This window comes from Typopeltis vanoorti, chromosome 2 (assembly GCF_054136105.1).
Source record: "Typopeltis vanoorti isolate ZY-2024b chromosome 2, IOZ_Tvanoo_1.0, whole genome shotgun sequence".
Classification (NCBI taxonomy): Eukaryota; Metazoa; Arthropoda; class Arachnida; order Uropygi; family Thelyphonidae; genus Typopeltis; species Typopeltis vanoorti.
Genome location: NC_143550.1, coordinates 172,399,851 through 172,418,751, shown reverse-complemented (window position 1 = coordinate 172,418,751; position 18,901 = coordinate 172,399,851). Strand labels below are relative to the sequence as shown.

General features: G+C 36.3%; 1 protein-coding gene across 1 annotated transcript in view; it reads right to left on the bottom strand.

Annotated features, from left to right (window-relative positions):
* Positions 1 to 18,901, bottom strand: part of LOC150109672 (neurobeachin-like protein 1) — a 1,254,229-nt gene that overhangs the window by 904,424 nt on the left and 330,904 nt on the right. Inside the window, exon 14 of the mRNA XM_090413954.1 lies at positions 4,519 to 4,622. Coding sequence (XP_090270080.1) covers positions 4,519 to 4,622 — 104 coding nt within the window. The remainder of the gene's footprint in view (positions 1 to 4,518; positions 4,623 to 18,901) is intronic.

Below are 18,901 nucleotides of genomic sequence, written 5' to 3'. Positions count from 1 at the left end.
AATAATGGCTTCTGTTGAATGGGGAATATGCAGCCTGCCTCCAGCAATAGACATTCGTTTGGATGTGGCCAACATCATAATCCATTCCAAGGCATCCCAAAAAAGGAAATCAGTGCTTTAAGAGAGAGCTATACAATAATAACAATATTGTCATAACTAAGGCAGACAGAGGTAATGCAACTGTGATGATAAATTTAGATGAATATGAAAGCAAAATGCAAATACTTTCACAAGATCAGTCGACATAGCAAATCATAGATCGTGATTCTACTAACTCTCAAAATAATAAAGTTTGCAAATTATTGAAAAAAGTCACTTCCTGACCAAAGGAAACAGTCAACAAACAAGCCTTTTCATGTTAAAACACCCAGAATATATGAAGGTAGCTGAAGCACCTAAAATTCACAAACAAACTCTATGCCCTATTGTGAATAGTATAAACAGTCCCACATACAAAATATGTTAAGCATTTTGCTTTACTAGCCACCTTCACAAATAATTCACCCTCCTTTGATAAAAATTCTGTTCAACTAAAAAGCATTTTAGTAAACCAAATCTTTAAAAGTTCAGACATAACGATTAGTTTTGATATTACTTCACTATTCACCAATGTATTGTTAACTGAAAACCTTGATTTGCTAAAGTCACATTACATGGAAAGGGAAGATATATAAACAATTAGATGGGACAGCAATGGGCTACCCCCCCTCCCCCTTTCTCCCTTTTAGATAATTTCTACATAGAAAACTTGAAAAACCTAGCTATGAATACAGCTACTCTCAAATCAATGGTTTGGCTACACTATGTTGATGAAGTGTTGCTATTTAGCCACATGGTTCAGAGACATTGGATACATTTTTAGAGCATTTAAACAGCCAACACCCTAAAATCCACTTCACAATGGAACAGGAATCTAATGATTGTCTGCCCTTCCTGGATACACTAATTACACGGCTTCCAGATGGATCCTTATCTTTTTCTGTTTATAGAAAACCCATACATAGGGAGATATTTGCACAAACGGCCACTCCATCATCCTGCTCAACAATATGGTATCCTAAAACTAATTCACAGAGCTAGAGCTACCTGTTCCGATGACAATGCTCTTACTGCTGAACTCATTTACTTGCATCACACTTTTTTAACCAATGGCTATAATCCCCATAGGATAATAAAAATACTAAATGCTGCACAGAAATTCCCTCCTTTGCCTATCACACAAGACCAGCAAAACTGTTACCATCTCATACGTTCAAGGCACATCAAAAAAGATATCCAGAGTACTTAATAAATACCAGCTACACAACATATTTAAACCATATGTCAAATTGGATTGACAACTCTCATCCTTTCACTGAAGGACAAACTCTCTTCTTTATCACATCCAGAAGTTTATGAAGTGCCCAGTTCTTGTGACCCACATTATTATGGACAGACAGAAAGAACTGTTGACATCCACCTTGGTGAACATAAAAAATACATCCAGCACTATTGTTATGGCAAGTCGATTCCAACAGACCATGCCTTGGATATCCCTTCACAAAAGATCAAATGGAAGAAAACAAAGTGCTACACAGAAGTCATCATAAGTCAGAGAGATTGTTTTTGGAATCAACATCAGCTTTAAAACATACTCCAAACCTCAACAAATATGACTGTATAAATTTACCAAAAATCTGGGAGATAGTTATTTTAAGATCTAATTAATACTTGTTTTCTCTCTTTATCCAACACAGATGGTGACTAATTAAGAGTTTTAGCTCCTTGTGTTGTCCAATACAATTTTTTAAACTAGTCCCACTGTTACACCAAATTGTTGTTGTTTTGTGTAACAAAAGTGTTTGTTACACGAAACACTTTTGTTTTTTCCAGGAAACTACTCCAGGGATTAGTTCACCTCTAGACAACTATTAACTCTATACAAATTCTGTCTGATTGATGGATACAGTTCTTGTCAAGAAAGCTCTAAGAGCTCTATAAGAATCCTTTACTCATAAAGAAAAGAGTAACTAATTTGTTAATGACTCTCACCAATCCAGTCTCCTCTCTTTCACACATATATTTAATTTCTGCTGTATACATGACTACTATTCATCAGACTGCCAATTCTAATAAATAGTAACATCAGTATTCTCCCATACTCCTCTAAATCATTTAGATATGTCCAGAAAATAGTGTGTGTCTTGATGGATGTGTGCAACTTTCTGCAAACCTGCAGAATAAGTTTTGCTTCTTCTTTTTAGTTCATTTCTTCTACCATTGTCCTTTGAAAACCACCCTACAGTGGAATATCTTACCAATTGCCTTCACGGGTATGCCAAACATTTGTAGAGATCCTGAACGACAAGGTACAATGATCCAAAAGTTGGTCACTAAACAGTACATCAGAATGATATTCATGGGTGATTACATTAATTTTCTTCACAAGCAGCTGAAATATAATCCTGTTGTCACATAATCTATCAAGCTATTTGGACTCCTTTCAGACAGGATCCCTCTGTCTGAAAGCAGTTTAGCAACATGGTGGGTGAAGGGGGGAATACTGTTGTTATAGCAAAGGAAAGTTGGGTGCATTCTGTATAGTGACATGATCATGAGTTGCTCTTCTTACAGTATTTTCCATTCTCTAAACCAGAATAAACCATGAAAAGAAGAAATAATAGTGCAGCTGAAGTTAATTTAAAAAAAAAAAAAAAAACTAGGAAAAAAAGGGGGAAAAAAACCTTCCATACCAGCTTCACCAGCATAAACACAAATATAAATGATGCATATCACTACTCATAAAAATCCAGACTTGACTGACTCATTTTTGAATGAACCGCAATAAAATCACACACTGTATCATTTGTTTTGTTGGAAGGTTAGTGCTTAGGCTTTGTGTGATCTGATATTCTGATAAGAGAATGCCAAATCTAGAATCTCCATTTTGACCTTCTCAGACTTAAGGTTTCTTTGACCCATTTTGTAACATTCATTTGCTATCTTTATCACTTTACAAATTCTGAAAATCACTCTATCTTCTCTGACTTCATATCTCTGAAGCTTGATTTTCTGAAATCTTGCTACAACAGTGAAAAGAACAATATACTATATTCGAGGAAGTTGACAACTCCATCTAGCCTCCTCTTTCCAATTATACTGATCAAGCTAGAAAAGATTTAAAGTATTTACTAGTATGCAACCTATGAGATTTTCATAACTTAAGAAAAACATGACCACAGTAAAAAAGATGAGCATTATTTTTATTAATTTATTAAATGTTCAACTTTTTCATTACTTAATTACCTAAGAAATTACAAAATTACTTAAGAAAGTAATTTCTCATTATTTTCACAATCCTTTCTTAAGTTGAAATGTTTACCATAAGCAAATATTCCTAACACAAATTGTCCCTCTGCAATAAGACCACCAATAATCTTTTCCATCCTTGTAACAATTCTCATCTTTTCTTAGGTGATTCATCCAAATATACAACACAGGTCATTTACCTTCCCCCTCTAAGTAACTCAGAGGGTCATTTACCTTTCCCCTCTAATATCAGAGGGGATAATCGTGTACATAATATTCTTCCCTCAGCTGTTTTAAAACTCATGTCCTTTTAGGGTACAATGACATCAACAACATCTGTAGGATTTCTACTATTCCTTTTTGTGGTGGAATGGAAGATTGGATCTTGAAAGTGGAAACTACTGTTTCCACACTTAACACGTTCGCTGCCACGCTACTTCGGCATGGTCTGTTCCCCTACGCCGAGCAATTTCACTTCTTCAAGGTCAGTACGATAATCTCGTTACCGGAGGTAAGCGTCCTACGAGTATACTCATAGTTGGCTTGTACAGAGCATATACGGTCTATGAGAATACACAGTTTTGATGCTAGCCCCACAAGCCAAGCATATGCACTTCTTCAAGGTCACTACAATAATCTCGTTCCCGGCGGTAAGCGTCATACGAGTATACTCGTAGCTGGCTTGTGAAGCAGGTTTACCCACTACGAGTATACTCGTAGTTGGCAGCGAACGTGTTAAGATCCAAACACCTACTCTGACTGAGTTACAGAAATTATCACAGTGTTGCACATTTGTTTTGTCAATCAAAAATCCACATACATATCAAATATAATTCAAATGGGAGATTTTAGTAACAATAGGCCAAGGTTCCATTAAATGAGCTGCTGCTCAGTTGTCCAGTAAGGAAAAATTAAAAGTAAATTAATTTGTAGTGAAATTACTCTAGTTTGCAATTTCTGAAACAATATTATTTTGACAGATCAAGAAAATTATAACAAAATCAGAAATCTTAAGAGGAACAAACAGATAACTCTCAGTGCAACAAATTTACAGTGACTGAAGTAATCATTTGCTATAATTGAAGGTTTTCTATATGATCTAGACTTTTCAGAAATTTGTTAGAGTGACTTCACTATAATGGTATTTGCCAGTGATAGATGACTATGCTGCAAGATATCTTAAATGAGAATATGTAGATTTACATCAATAATAAGTTTGCTTTTTCTCACCTGTTTACCTTCAGCATCAGGTCGTAATAAAAGAAATAACTGTTTTAATTCATTGGAGGAAATGGAGTGAGATGCCAAAACTTCTAGAAGTTTCAACAGGCATCCTATTCAGAAAAATATATAAGCAAATAAATAACAATTACATTAATTACAATGAGAAAATACTAAACAAGTCTTTAATTTAATTTATTGCAAGCATGTTTAAGTGAACTAAAACAAACAATATTAATTTTATTATTTAAATATCTTAGGAAAACACATTCTACTACATAAAATAGAAAAATATTTACAAGCATTCACATTTCTACTCTTTTAAAAAAAAAATAAAAATATGGTTAACAGCTCTAAATTTACATGCTAATATTAATTCTAAGATCTATCCCTAGTTTTGTGGAATGCCAAAACTAGTTGAGATGTGGAATGCATAACTGTTGTGGGAGGTTAAATCAGACATGTAATAATATAAATCTATATATACATGGAAGCTGGGCAAGAATGTGGTTAGTAAGGGTGTTAGAGCTGGGTTCTTTACTTTTAGAGTGGTGAATGAGTGGAATAAGCTGCCAGAGTCTGTAGTACGTACTGTGACAGTGAATGAGTTTAAGGCACGGTATGATAGATACTGTGTGAATGTCGAATAGCTGCGATGGACATGATTGGGGAATCCCTCGATGAGTCTAAGGACTCCCTGGAGTTGCCCATAATAATAATAATAATATACAAAGATGTAGCGTGTCTACCCTAACTAGCTATTCTAACAATGCATTCTCTCCCTTAAACAATCTTCATCACAAAGAAACCTCTCATACTTTTCCTCATGTATTCAACTTTCAGGAATGCTATCAAATACTGATTTAAAAGCATTAAAAGAATACAATTCCCTAAATCAGTGCTTCCCAAACTGTGGACTGCAGCCCCCTTGGGGGCCGTAGGTTTCGTTGAAAGGGGCCGTGAAATAATAAAAACAAAAAAATAAAAACAAATCACACATTGGTGTGGGTTTGCAAATTTTGCTTCCTGCGTATTTTGGTGCTTAATGAATATATATCCTTATTCATATAAGTTTCATTTCAAAGCAGAAATCTAAGAATTGCAGTTTCAAATATTTCACCTGATATTGACCTTTTGTGTAGCAGTATGGAAACACATCCATCACATTAAATTGTTATTAAACTTCTTTTATGTTTTTAAAATCTATATAAATCTATATAAAAATATGAGATAATGTGCCATGTCAAATAAGTATGTAAGATGCTAAAAATGTAATATTTGCATTTGATTTTTGCAATATTCGTTGTATATGTTTTGTATTGAATATAAATACAATAAATATTATAATAATATACGTCTATATTATTACAATTTTTTTCAAGGGGGACTGTGAAATAAAAAGGGAACCCTGACATCCAGATGTTTGGGAGGCACTGCCCTAAATAATGGTAAGCCTATGCCTCTGCCAAATCTCATTTCCTAGTAACAAACTATGTGGTCCATAATCGTGTACTATATTCCTATAACTGTTCCATATGCTAAATTTTTATAACCCATTTCAACTATTGTTATGTCTGCTGGCATCTAAATGTCAACACAAATTCTAAATATAATAAGGCTTTATACTTAGCATATAATGATCCTTTTGTTGAGGTTGGTTTTAAATATTAAAACTAGATAAATGGAAAAAGATAGGAAAGTGGAGAAATTACAGGTACTTTGGATCCAATGTCATTCCTATGGTGCTTTGGTTAATAAGTAGCCACCTGGAGTTAAATGAGAACTAACCAGGATTTTGAGATTTAGTCAACTAAATTGCATTCTGTAATTTAGAATTTGTATGTGCTAAAATAAAAAAATAAATTATATGTATAAATGATTTCTTCTGGTAGCAAAAATAAGGAGTAGCAATTGTAATCAACTAAACAGAAAAATAAAAGATAAAATGTTTCTGAAACACTTTCAAGTAGAGCAATGTGAGAAAATTTCAAAATGAAAAATGTAAACAAATGAGAAATGAGAAATCAGAAAATGAAACTCATTTGTGCCTAAATGGTCCCAATGAAAGTTGCAACAGGAAAGCAGGTTTTTCAAAATTTTTGAGAAATTTGAGTCATTATAAAAGGAAAGCTAGAAAATGGCTTAAAAAACTACTTAGCATTTCAGCAGAGTACTCTATGTGGAACTTGCTGCACTTATAAAAGCTATATCACACTAAAGCAGGTAAGGGCAATGCTACTCTGAGTGATCAAGTATGGCAGTATTTAATTTTGAGAGATGCCACTTCCAGTGGTGATACACTGGAGACATCACTTCCAGTGATACCTCCAATGTACCACCCATTAGGTTATGTTGTTTTTCTTACGATGTGGTTATCAGAGAGCTGGCTAATGTCATATAGCTATACCTAACCATTCCTCAATGCCATGGTCACCTGAATGCCCAATGGACCCATTTCTGTCCAAAGAAAGCTACTCCCACTGAAAGAGATTATCACCGATCCCAGCATTATGGTGTTAGCAAAACCTTAGCAAATAGCGCAAGAACTATCTGCTCTAACAATGCTAGCCTCTCCACTGAAATGTCATATTTTTTCAGCTAATAGCTTCCCCCTTCACAAAATCAACAGAACTTTCAACCCATTCCTCAAACTCACCCCCCCCAAAAAAAAATATTCAGAGCATCAATTACCATTCCTACATCTGAGACACATCAGGAAAAACTGTATGCATTCAATAAAGGATGTAACATACAGGTGTAATTCTAGCTAGAACAAAATTAGTTACTCTTATCCATTTCACAAAAGATTCTTTCCATCATTCTAGATTACAATAGTGTCTACAGCAGCGTTTCCCAAACTATGTTCCGCAGAAAGTGAATAAGTGTTCTGTGAAAAATTATCAAAATTAATATTACTATTATTATTACCCCAAGACTTCATGGAGTCAAAGACTCACCTGGGAGGTCCTTTTATCATACATCTGCATCATCTGCAAACAACTGAATATCTCCATCCAAATCTTCGCCAATATCATTAATATACAAGTTAAACAGTAATGCCCTAAAACAGACCCCTGAGACACTCCACTAGTGACTTTCCTTTTCCTGGATATCGCACCCCTATACACAACTTGTTGATACCTATCAGACAGTAGTCTCCAATCCAATGCACTAATCTAATATCGAACCCCATCTGCTCTAGTTTGACTGTCAACTTATGAGGTAATCTATCAAAAAGTCTTTGCGAAATCCAAGTATATTACTGTATATCCTTCTCCTCTGTCCAAGTAAGCAGTCACTTTATTGTAATAAGTAAGTAGATTACTAAAACATGACCTCCCTTTAGCAAATCCATGCTGTCCAGTTTGGATTTGCTAAAGGGAGGTCATTATCTTTGGGTTGACAACAAAGATAATACCATTGTTGTCAACCCAACTCTGGATCCTAGTTCTCACAAGCTTCTCCAACAACTTAACCACAACACCTGATTATGAGCCATAATATGAGCCTGAAATGGTTTTAAATGCTGTGACAAGTTCAAACATGTTTGAAAATCAGATGCTCCTAAATTTGCATTTGGATTGTGATATTAAGACCGGTGCGCAATGGCTGACAGCTGCCTGCAATTGTCGACACCTCCAAGCACAAGTGAAGTACGGAGGTATCTATTCTAGGAAACGTGTGGTCACAAGCAAGGTCAATGCGATACAGCCTGCTGCAGTGATAGTGTGCACTTAGTTTTACATCAAATACGAGACCAATGATACTCAACTCTAATCAAGGTGTTCGGTTAAAATTTCAGGATTTGTGAAGTGTTCCATCATAGGAAAAGTTTGAGAAACCCTGGTCTACAGTATCCATTGCTCCTGCAAAGTAATATATTTTGTATTTTGTTATTCCATATTTCCATAACTGCTGCAATGATTCATATTAAGGTTTCTGAAATAAAAAACTATATGAAACTGAAATGAAAACAAGTAATTTTCTAATTATATTAGTTAATATACTTACATGCTCACATTTTACCAGATCAAGCTTGCATTATCAAAGTCAGTTATCAAAATTAGTTATCATCAAAATCCCCTTGAACATGAATTCCTCATCCTCAAATGTTTCAGGGTTTCTGTTGTATCTGCAGTACTTATACAGCAGATACAACATTTCATAACAGATATAAAAAACAAAAGATATGCAATACCAGTATAAATGTAACAGTGTTTCTGATAATCCACACAGCAGGTGAATAGCCAATAGGGAAAATGTGACCCTTCTTTATTGAAAAAAATTTAGAAGGAATAGCAGGACCTCTCAAAACTATTAAGAAATTACATTCTGCTTATGGAAACATCATATCAGCAATATTCTGAGAAACTACTAGGATAAACATCAATAGGTGAAATATCACAACACCTCATAAACACCTCATTAATTCTTGTAGAGGAGTGATATCAGAATGTGATCTCCTTGATGTTTCCAATCAGGAGTTATGTTCAGAGCTTAAAGATCAAGGAGTAACAGGTGTGAAGCACATCCTGATATGCAGAGATGGTCATCTGTTGAACCAGGCGACCATCTCTGCCAGGAATATCATTCTTATTTTGATACACCTAAGCCTCCACCATCTGCAAAAGCCAGGTATCTGAACTGTCCTATTAGAGTGTACATCCCTAGTCCATTAAGATGCTTTAAATGTCAGAAGTATGGGCATGACCAAACTGCCTATCATGGCTCTACCAACTGCACTTGATGTGGTAATAAAGATTATGATAACAAATCCTGCTCTGCAAAAAAAGCTAAATGTGTGAACTGTCAGGGAAATCATCCAGCTTACTCTCGTATGTCAGAAGTGGAATGATGAAAAAGGAATAGAAAAATTAAAACAGAACAAAACATATCATATCAGGATGCAAAAAGAAAATTAGCCACCACTACACCTGCTCTGAGAACCTCGTATACTGAGAAGGTAACAATTAAGAAAATGTCAACAGAAATTCAAACTCATATTCCACCATCTGATAAGTTCACCATACCTGAACATTATGATAGCAAGTGTTTCTCTGTTGAGTGCATCAATCGTATGACCGATGGTCTTACTCCTGAGACAACTCCAAAAATGGTTCCATTTGATGAGAACCGACTTGTCAAAAAAAAATTATGGCAAAGATATACTTAAAGATAAACCACCAGACACCTCCACAGAAAAAATTGATACCTCAGTATCCACTGAAAGTAACATGCCAACCGACCCTGACACATCAGATATAATGAATATTTCATCAGAGAAAGAGAATTGGACACTGGCTATCCACACTTCCCAAAAACCATTAATAAATATAAATCTGACAAATGTTAGTCATCCACCTCCCAAAAACCAGACAAGTCTTGTACAACCAAAATGATAAGAAAATGTTTACAATGGAAATGTCATGGGTTTTGCCAAAATATCAATGATATCAAGATTTTGTTGCAGAAACAAACATTTCTATTTCTGTCTACAGGAAACATACTTAAGACCCAACAAGGACCTCACTTTAAGGAATTTCACTGTTGTATGCAATGACGGAACTAGTGAGCACTCATACTCCTTTCCAACTTAATACTGCTCTGGAAGCTGTAGCAATTCGCCTATCTGTAGGATTTCTTATTACAGTATGTTCAATTTATTTACCACCGAGTTATGAGTTAAATGAAATCGATCTTGATAACCTTATCTTGCAACTGCCTGAACCCATACTTCTTATGGGTCACTTTAATGGTCACAATACTCTTTGGGGTAGTGCTAACACAAATACACAAAGCCAAATTATTGAAAGAATCCTTAATGATAATGACCTCTCCCCTTTTGAATAATACTCAATACTTTCTTCCATATGACTACCAGCTCATATTCTACAATTGATCTTATAATCTGCTCCCCTTCCATTTTGTCGCTGCTCACGTGGGGTGTCAAAGAGAACATATATGGAAGCAATCGCTTTCCAGTTCTTTGCACAATGTCTTCATAGGAACTATGTTTTCCCCTATATGGATGCCCATATGGAAAATGGATCCAGATGATTGGAACACTTTTTCCCATCTTGTAAAATTTATGCTGGTACCGTCAGTCAAGCACCTATCAATGAAGCAGTAAAGTATGTTACAAACTGCATTGTTCCAGCAGCAACATCCTCCATTCCAAGAACATCATCTCAATTTCCACTCTAGCCAAAATTTTGGTGGGATCCAAAATACCATACAGACAAAAAAGATCAACATAGAGCATGGTTGTTTATCGTAGACTATAATGGAAGTGTTATTGCCAAAATCTTAGCAAAAGCTTCATATCCTCCTGAATTTTTAATACTGAAAGAGCAGCAAGAGAAACAAATACTAAATTTTTCTACCAATGGGCTTAAGTCATACAATCAGCCATTTGTTAAGGATGAACTAAAAAGAGCTCTTTCACTGTCTCACCCTAGTTCAGTAGGGCCAAATGACATCCATCATGAAATGATAAAACATCTACCAACATTTTCTATCGATCTCCTTCTCTTGATATACAATAGAATACTTGCAGATGAAGACTTTTTGGATTCTGGGCAGACGTCGGTTGTCATTGCTATCCGGAAACCAGGAAAGGATCCAAACACAAAAGCAAATAATGATTGACCAGCTGTCTTTGTAAGATATTAGAGAAAATGGTTAATGCCAGATTTCTCTGGTATTTAGAAAGCAGCATCTGTCTGTGGCGTCTGTAAACATTGTTCAACTATAAACCATTTGTTCATTTAGAAACTTGTATAAGAGATGCGTTTCTGAATAAAAGAACATCTGGTTTCAGTTTTCTTTGACATGGAAAAAGCTTATGACAGCCTGAAGATATGTCATATTAAAAGGCCTCTATAACCTATGTCTCAGAGGATGTCTTCCTGCATTTATTAAAACTTTCTATTCAAGCAAACTTTTCAAGTCAGAGTGGGAAGGACACTATCTTGGATATATCATAAAGAGCAGTGTTTTCTCTAAGGCTCTGTCTAAGTGTGACACTTTTTGCTATCAAAGTAAACTCAATCACTGAACAGTTTCCCCACACTGTAGACAATGCTCTACATACTGATGACTTCACAATTTACTGTCACTCTCAATAACATCAGGGCAATTGAAAGACAACTTCAGCAAGCAACTGATCGTGTTTCCTTAAGGACTCTTAGTAATGGGTTCAGATTTTCAACAGAAAAAAAGTATATCTGTACACTTCTATTGAAAATGGGCTCTTCACCAAGATCCTGAATAAAAAATAGGATGAACTGTTATTCCAGTAGTAACAGAAGTCAAAGTATTGGTACTCATTTTTGACAGAAAACTTACATTCCTTAGGCACATTGATCAACTAAGAGAAAAGTGCAAGAGAGCAGTGAATTTCCTTCGTACTCTATCTTCTACTGAATGGAGTACCAATCGATCTTCACTGCTTTGTCTTTATCATGCACTTATACATTCAAAGCTGGATTATTATTATTACCCCAAGACCTCATGGAGTCAAAGACTCATCCAGGAGGTCCTTTAATCCCACACACAGCTCATCACATCATGTCTTAAACACACTCAAACTCCTTGCAGACTCTCAGGCAAGGCATTCCAATCATTAAAAACTTGGCACGAAAAAACCTGCTTCTCACTCCGATACTCACACCCTCTATATACAGTTTCCAGGGATGACCTCTGGTTCTCCCCCGATCTCCCACTATTTTAAGTAGAACTTCTCCAGCATTGATTCTAGAACAAACCCTTACTAACTTGTAGGTCTCTATCATATCTCCCGTCTTTCTCCTGTCCACCAGACTCTGCAAATTACATCTTCTCAATCTTTCCTCATACTCGACATTCCAGAGGTTAGAAACTACCTTAGTCAGTCGCCTTTGGACCCTTTCCAACATCTCTTCGTCCTTCTGAAAACCAGGTGACCAAATCTGGGCAGAATAGCATGTGTGACCTAATCAAAGCCTTATACAATGGAACAAGAATCTCCCTACTTCTACAAGTCAGTGTCCTCCGCATCATTCCCAGAAGCCTTTGTGGTGTTTTCACAATTTTGGTATGTGTCCTCCTAAATTTCAGATCCTTATCCACTATCACCCCCAGATCTCTTATTTCCTCCACCTCCAACAATATATCCTCACAAAGCATAAATTCTGCATCCCATCTTTGTTTTCCAAATTTTAAAACCTTACATTTTGCAACATTAAACTCGCATCCCCATGCCAAATCACTCAATTTATTCAAGTCTTCTTGCAGGGGCACAACATCTTCTCTACTCTTCATGGTTCGTCCCAACTTTGCATCATTCGATAACAACTGAATATCTCCATCCAAATCTTCGCCAATATCATTAATATACAAGATAAATAGTAATGGCCCTAAAACAGACCCCTGAGACACTCCACTAGTGACTTTCCTTTTCCTGGATATCGCTCCCTCATACACAACTTGTTGATACCTATCAGATAGCAGTCTCTAATCCAATGCACTAATCTAATATCGAACCCCATCTGCTCTAGTTTGACTATCAACTTATCATGAAGTAATCTATCAAAAAGTCTTTGCGAAATCCAAGTATATTACTATGTATCCTTCTCCTCTGTCCAAGTAAACAGTCACTTTATTGTAATAGGTAAGCAGATTACTAAAACATGACCTCCCTTTAGCAAATCCATGCTGTCCATCAAAGATAATACCATTGTTGTCAACCCAATTCTGGATCCTAGTACTCACAAGCTTCTCCAACAACTTAACCACAACACCTGACACAGATAGGCCTATAGTTTGATGCTTGAATTCGATCACCTCTTTATGAAGTGGCACAATCTTGCCCTTCTTCCACTCCTTAGGAACTTGACCAAGTGCAAGACTCTTATTAAAAAAATATGTCAAGGCAGGTGTCAACTCCCTGGCACATTCCTTCAGAATATGTGGTGATATATTATCAAGTTCCACAGCCTTATTAACATCTAGTTTGCTCAACTCCCCATACACCTCTTGCTCACTTATAGTCAGTTTCTCCTCCCATCACCTACTGCTCTCAATCTCTCCATGAAGTCACATTCACAAGATTGAAAACCTTTATGAACTGCTCATTAAGTATCTCCACCACACATTCTGCAACTGTCTTTATACCATTTTCTCCAATCAATGCCATCCTTCCATAATCATTCTTTCTTTTTTCTGGCTACATATCGAAAGAGCTCCTTAGAATTCTTTTTGGCTTCATTAGCTAACTGCTGTTCATACCTCTCTTTAGCTACCCTCACCAACCAAGTCACCTGCCTTGCCTGGTCTTTGTAGTCCTCGTGGAATTGGTTATTTCCACTTCTCTTATGCTGCGTCCACAACGCCCTTTTTCTCTGTATCGCATGCTTAATCTTTATTCATCCATCTCACACCTACCTTATTTAACCTTCTCACATTGCATCTACTAGGTAGTTTTTGAAAATCCCCCAAGCTGCATTGATCTCTTTTCCAGCTAACTTCTCATTCCATGTTACACCTGCAAGCTGTCTCCTGAGCTCTTCATAATCCCCCCCCCCACTTGTAGTTCCACATACACCCTTTTCTCACAGAGTTTCTCACACTGCTGGCAACCACCCAGGTAATCACCTCATGGTCACTCTCACCAATTGGTGGATGATTTGACACTTCATTTATAATTACATCCTCTGATGAGATGACTAAATTCAAGACCCTCAATCCTTGCGTCTCTGTTACATACTGTCTGAGGTAGTTATCCCTCAAAAACTCAAGAAACTCATTTTCTTTACTTCCAGTTATCTCATCATTCCAGTCTCTATTGCCATAATTAAAATCGCCCATAATGATCACCTTTTTCTTATTAGCTTTTCTAATTTGGTCATACATTTCATTATCACCACCATTCACATTACCTGGTCTATAACAACATCCAACCAAGTATTTGATTCCTCCATTAACCTCTGTCTCACACCATACTGCCTCAACACCACTGTCACTATTTCCCTCTTACATCTCTACTTTGTATGGACATAACGCTTTCTCTATCATCACGAAACACATCATACCCTTCCATCTGTATTCCTGTCAGGATGTCGTCCTCTTCCAACCATGTCTCACTTATTCCAACAATCTTTGGGTGAACAGACGCAATTAGTGCAACCCTTTCATCTGCCTTGTTTCTAATACTTCTAGTATTTGTATTCAAGCACAACAGCTCATTTCCAGATCTACAGCTAATTCCACTAATACCACTCATTATGGATCTCAAATCTATGGTTCTGCAAAGCAGAATAACCTGTAATGGTTGAATCCCATCCATTGCCTACATCAAACATAACAGCATTCTTCAATGACAGTTTGCACTCCATCCTGCAACCTCACATTTTGTCAACTACAAAAGTCTCATAATCCATCATATGTCTACCTGTAATTGTTTAATGGACACAGAGCAGCCCACTCTGATTTCTTGCCTATCTATACTGATGGCTCAAGAACTAATAGCTGTGTTTCCTGACATTACTATCTCTGACTAGATCCCACCTGACTGTAATAATTATACAGCAGATTTGTATGCCATTCAGCTTGCACTTGCATATAAAAGAAAACTGCTACCAAAATTTATACAGATTCATTCAGCTATTTACAGGTTATCTCCTCTCCTGTGTATAATCCACATCCAGTGCTGTATAACAGATGCTTTTGCACCTGTTGTACAAAATGCAAAACCTTAATTTTGATTTTCAGTTTTGCTGCATTTCCAGCCACATTAGGATTAAGGGAAATGAGACTGCAGATGCAGCTGCTAGATCAGCTCATACTGTCTCCCCATCTCTATGACAGTACCATCTGCAGACTACAAACAGTTTATAAGATCCAAACTAATTGCTAAATGACAGTCATCATAGCAGGAAGAATTAACAAACAAATTATATGACAGTGAAATCTGAAATTAAGCATTGGCATAGTGAATGCAGAATGAGAAGAGAAAAAGTTGTTCTTGCTAGGCAACAAGTCATCTTGCACATTCTTATTTACCCATGTGTGAAAAATGCAATAAACATCTTACATTTGTCATATTCTGGTGGAGTGCAGCACTCTACATGAGAGAGGAATGAAATTTTTACCTATCTAGCCAAGCCATATACACTCAGGAAGATGTTATCAGAATCGGACAGATGGTATGATGTTTTTAACCTTTTACAAAGAATAAATCTGTACAAACACATTTCACTCTAAATTTGTTTATATATAGCTACTGCATTAATTAACTTAATTTTTGTACATACATATCATCATCATGATCAAATTCCTGACATTTACCCTCAAGGGGTGTACAGGATATGATAGTACTACATGAAAAATTTACATCATTACTAACTTCCTACCTACAATTTTCTGCCATATCAATCTGTTACCTGTCAAAGCTATACCACTATCAGATCTTATATTTATATATCTGTCTTCTAAGGCACTTTTTACCACATCAATCCACCTATATCTTGGTCTTCCTCTGGGTCTTTTTTCCTGCCAACCTGGCAGAAAACACTTGTTTGGCTAATCTTTCCTCACCCACTCTGTTTAAGTGACCATACCACCAGAGATTAGCTCAGCTAACGCATTCCTGGATGCTGAATATGTCAAGTTCTTTCCGAATATCCTTGTTTTTAATATGATATTGCCATTGATGCTATCTGTTCACACCCCTAATCTTTCTCTGGACTCTCATATCTATGGTCTCTAGTCTTTGGCCAAGTGCTTTACTTCTGACCCAGCTATCAGATCCATAAGTTAAAATTGGTTTGAACACTGTCTTGTATACAGCTAATTTAGTGATTTGGGATTCATCCTTCTGTCCAGGACCTCTGAACTATGCAGTGTAGCCATTGTAAAACTTTTATACCATCATACTTCTGCAATTCTGGTCTAATATCATCTACTCCAGCTGCCTTTCCACATTTCAGACTTTTGATGGCTTTTTCTACTTCAAGCATGGATATGTATTCCTGATTACATGCCTGGTCAGTGTTTTTTTTTTTTATCACTGTGCTATCATCACTGCTAGTTTCATTTAGCAACTTTTCGAAGTAATTACTCCATACTTCAACAATATATTTTTCTCCAGTTTTCATATCACCTTTATCATCTTTAATTCCTTTTACAGCACTCTTTCCTCCATTTCTGAGCTTCTTCAACCATGTCCCGAATATCTTGCCACTCTCTTGATATTTATTTTCTATGTTCTTACCAAAGTCTTCCCATGACTTTTGTTTAGCTAGTTTTACACAGTGTTTAGCTTTCTTGCATTTTTCTCTGTATTCTCTAAGAGCACAAGCTGATTTATTTGCCACGAACTTTTGATATGCTTTCTTCTTTTCCTTCACTGCCTCTTTAACTTCCTGTGTCCACCAGGGAGTTCTGATTTTTCTATCGCTTGCAGACAATCTCACCACATACCTATCTGGCAGAATCAATCAATGTTTTCTTCAGAGATTGCCACTGAATCACCAAGGTTTGATTCCTGTTTTCAAACTCTTTAATTTTTTTTCTTGAATAATGTTTGTATACTTTAGTCTACAGTTCACATCTGAGAGCTGCTCAACTTTTATTCGTTTTAAAACATTCTTACATGTTCAGCTTTTGAATATGAAATTCAATTTTATCCTGCTTAAGACTAAATGGTGATAACTTCAAATTTCAAATCCTCTGTATACTCTAATTCCTGCACCAGAGAAAAAACATCACTATCAACAATAATATAGTCAATGAGACTTTTCTTATTCCTTGCCTCTTCTCTCCATGTGAATTTGTGTACATTTTTATGTTGGAACATGGTGTTAGTAATAACCAGTCCATGTCCTGAGCAGAAATCCAACAAGTATTTGCCATTATTATTAGCTTTGCTCTCTTCTCCAAACTTTCCCAAAATATTTTTGTATATCTGACAATCATTTCGTACTCTGCTATTCAGATCCCCAACAAGGACCAACTTTTCATTTTTCATTGTGTCAGTTGCTTTTTCTAAAGCCTCAAAAAATTCCTCCTCTTCTACCTTAGTAGAAACTTCTGTGGGACCATAGACACAAATAAATCTCATTGTCCAGTTCCCCATTCTGATATCTGCCCACATCACTCTACTTGAAATTGCCTGCCATTCAAGAAGATTAGCCTCGTATTTAGTGTCGAATTCTATGGCTACTCCTTCTTTTCTTTGATTGCCATTGCCTGAATATAACATTTTGTATTTATTGCTCAGAAAGAGCTCACCAGTTTTGTTCTTTTTAGTTTCAGTCACCCCTATTATGTTGATCTGGTACTTATCTAATTCCTCAGCTAGCTCCATTTCTTTGCCATTCAGGCTTCTTATGTTGATAGTACCGATCTTCAATTCTGGTGATACTGAGTTGGGGTGTGTGTTTTAGGATTCATTCCAGTAGCTGACGTTTTGCTGTTCAACTTGGTTCCCTGGCAAAAACAATGGGGGACCTTGTTTGACCGGCGACACCCCAGCAGCATGAAATTCTATCATGTTGTACCATCATTTAATATTGTGGTTTAATCAATAAGAATACAATTTGGTCGGCTAAACCCCAAATTGCAAGCCATCCTCATTCATTCAGTATCCAGGTGGATACCTAATAGGGTGCACTACAAGAAGGTGAGGATTGGACATTAGGTGAGAAGCCCTGGTCGGTTCTCCACATTCCTTTAAAAGCAATGTGGAGGTCTCTTCTCAGTTATACAGCTTTGACCCTTAAGCACCCCTGTACATACATATTATTTACTAGTTTCTCTTTAACACGTTGACCGGCGTATGAATCAAATATGATTCACACTACATTTTTTCAATGCGTTGCGTGAATCATATTTGATTCGCATAAAGATTTTTCTTTCAGGCCGTGTAGTTCACCCATGATTCATATCTAAATGAAATGCTTATGGGTAATGGAAATGTGGGGCCTGGTAAACAGGTTTATATAGTTAGCACGGTAGAATTTCAACTACATGTACAACAGGTGACCTATTATTACCATCACCCATGTTTCACTTTCTTTACCAATTATTTCACCCTTTTTCAATTTCTTCTGGGTAACATCCTGTGGAATTCCCTTTCGAATTTTTCTCAAAGTGCCTACAAGGTGTGTTTGTCTATTCAAAAGTTTGTGCACTAATTCAATACTGGTATAATAATTATCTACAAATATTGTGCGTCCATTGTCAAGTAGATTCTCACAAAGTCCCATAACAATTGAAGTTGGAACACTATTAGTAGTATTGGTCTTTTCTGCACCGCAGTATATCTTGAAATCATATGTATATCCATCTTCAATACACAATTTAAATAGTTTTATGCCAAATTTGTGTCGTTTATTCTTGATGTATTGACGAA